The sequence below is a fragment of the Siphateles boraxobius genome, unplaced genomic scaffold (genome assembly GCF_051911475.1).
Source record: "Siphateles boraxobius isolate OS27281-9 unplaced genomic scaffold, OSU_SipBor_1 103, whole genome shotgun sequence".
NCBI classification, from domain to species: Eukaryota; Metazoa; Chordata; class Actinopteri; order Cypriniformes; family Leuciscidae; genus Siphateles; species Siphateles boraxobius.
Window position 1 is genome coordinate 342,501 of NW_027508704.1, and position 2,500 is coordinate 345,000.

The following is a 2,500-nucleotide window of genomic DNA, read 5'->3' on the forward strand; positions in this document are numbered from 1 at the left end:
CATTAAATCATCTTATCGACCTTTGAACTTTTGAACACTAGTGTATAAAGCAGCTCTAAGAAGAGTGTCATTATTCAGTTCAATAACTGTGTCACTGCTGCAAAATTCATCAATTATGAATGAAATTTGATTCTGATATAAGCAGACGTTTTGTGAAAGTGTGAAAAAATCCTCCTCATTATATTTAATGTTTCATGTGATGTTGCAGACTGGGAGTTACTTAAAACACAAAATCAGAAGCAGACCAGAGAAACCCGAGCTCGGCAACATGCGTATTCTACAAGGTAAGGGATTTTAATCATAATATATATGCATACAAATGATTAATTGTGTCTAATGACCCTGGCTGTGTGTATTATGAATGTGTGTGGCTCTCTTTCTTGCTCTTTTGTAAGTCACTAAATGCACGAATGTAAGTAACAATATAAGATTGAAATGACGAGTTTGACGTGCGTCTCGATCCTGGTTTATTCCAGAGTGACTCTGACATCATGTGTGTGTTTTTGAGTGAAGAGCTTGTGTTTCATGTGTGTGTGTTTGAGTGAAGAGCTTGTGTTTCATGTGTGTGTGTTTGAGTGAAGAGCTTGTGTTTCATGTTTGTGTTTGTGAAGAGCTTGTATTTCATGTGTGTGTTTGTGTGAATAGCTTGTGCATCATGTGTGTGTTTGAGTGAAGAGGTTGTGTTTCGCGTGTGTGTGTGTGTGTGTGTGTGTGTGTGTGTTTGAGTGAAGAGCTTCTGCCTCATGTGTGTGTTTGAGTGAAGAGCTTCTGCCTCATGTGTGTGTTTGAGTGAAGAGCTTGTGTTTCATGTTTGTGTTTGTGAAGAGCTTGTGTTTCATGTGTGTGTTTGTGTGAAGAGCTTGTGTTTCGTGTGTGTGTGTGTGTGTTTGAGTGAAGAGCTTGTGTTTCATGTGTGTGTTTAGTAGAGCTTGTGTTTTGTGTGTGTGTGTGTGTGTGTGTTTGAGTGAAGAGCTTGTGTTGTGTGTGTGTGTTTGAGTGAAGAGCTTGTGTTTCATTGATGTGTTTGAGTGAAGAGCTTGTGTTTCATGTGTGTGTTTGAGTAGAGCTTGTTTCATGTGTGTGTTTGAGTGAAGAGCTTGTGTTTCATGTGTGTGTTTGAGTGAAGAGCTTGTGTTTCATTTGTGTGTGTTTGAGTAGAGTTTGTGTTTCATGTGTGTGTTTGAGTGAAGATTTTGTGTTTCGTGTGTGTGTTTGAATAAAGAGCTTGTGTTTCATGTGTGTGTTTGAGTGAAGAGTTTGTGTTTCATGAGTGTGTTCGAGTGAAGAGCTTGTGTTTCATGAGTGTGTTTGAATAAAGAGCTTGTGTTTCATGTGTGTGTTTGAGTGAAGAGTTTGTGTTTCATGTGTGTGTTTGAGTGAAGAGTTTGTGTTTCATGTGTGTGTTCGAGTGAAGAGCTTGTGTTTCATGAGTGTGTTTGAATAAAGAGCTTGTGTTTCATGTGTGTGTTTGAGTGAAGAGTTTGTGTTTCATGTGTGTGTTCGAGTGAAGAGCTTGTGTTCCATGAGTGTGTGTATTTGAGTAGAGCTTGTTTCATTTGTGTGTGTTTGAGTAGAGCTTGTGTTTCATTTGTGTGTGTTTGAGTAGAGCTTGTGTTTCATTTGTGTGTGTTTGAGTAGAGCTTGTTTCATGTGTGTGTTTGAGTGAAGAGCTTGTGTTTCATGTGTGTGTGTGTTTGAGTAGAGCTTGTGTTTCATTTGTGTGTGTTTGAGTAGAGTTTGTGTTTCATGTGTGTGTTTGAGTGAAGAGCTTGTGTTTCATGTGTGTGTGTTTGAGTAGAGCTTGTGTTTTATTTTTGTGTGTTTGAGTAGAGTTTGTGTTTCATGTGTGTGTTTGAGTAGAGCTTGTTTCATGTGTGTGTTTGAGTGAAGAGCTTGTGTTTCATGTGTATGTGTTTGAGTAGAGCTTGTGTTTCATTTGTGTGTGTTTGAGTAGAGCTTGTTTCATGTGTGTGTTTGAGTGAAGAGCTTGTGTTTCATGTGTGTGTGTGTTTGAGTAGAGCTTGTGTTTCATTTGTGTGTGTTTGAGTAGAGTTTGTGTTTCATGTGTGTGTTTGAGTGAAGAGCTTGTGTTTCATGTGTGTGTGTTTGAGTAGAGCTTGTGTTTCATTTTTGTGTGTTTGAGTAGAGTTTGTGTTTCATGTGTGTGTTTGAGTAGAGCTTGTTTCATGTGTGTGTTTGAGTGAAGAGCTTGTGTTTCATGTGTGTGTGTTTGAGTAGATCTTGTGTTTCATTTTTGTGTGTTTGAGTAGAGTTTGTGTTTCATGTGTGTGTTTGAGTGAAGAGCTTGTGTTTCATGTGTGTGTGTTTGAGTGAAGAGCTTGTGTTTCATGTGTGTGTGTGTTTGAGTAGAGTTTTTGTTTCATGTGTGTGTTTGAGTGAAGAGCTTGTGTTTCATGTGTGTGTTTGAGTAAAGAGCTTATGTTTCATGTGTGTGTTTGAGTGAAGAGCTTATGTTTCATGTGTGTGTTTGAGTGAAGAG

The 2,500-nt window shown here is 38.5% G+C and overlaps 1 protein-coding gene across 6 annotated transcripts in view; it reads left to right on the plus strand.

Moving 5' to 3' along the window:
* myocd (myocardin) overlaps positions 1 to 2,500 on the plus strand; it is a 62,706-nt gene that overhangs the window by 12,610 nt on the left and 47,596 nt on the right. For all 6 annotated transcript variants that reach the window (XM_077245702.1, XM_077245703.1, XM_077245722.1 and 3 more), the window contains exon 4: positions 209 to 284. In XM_077245702.1, coding sequence (XP_077101817.1) covers positions 209 to 284 — 76 coding nt within the window. The remainder of the gene's footprint in view (positions 1 to 208; positions 285 to 2,500) is intronic.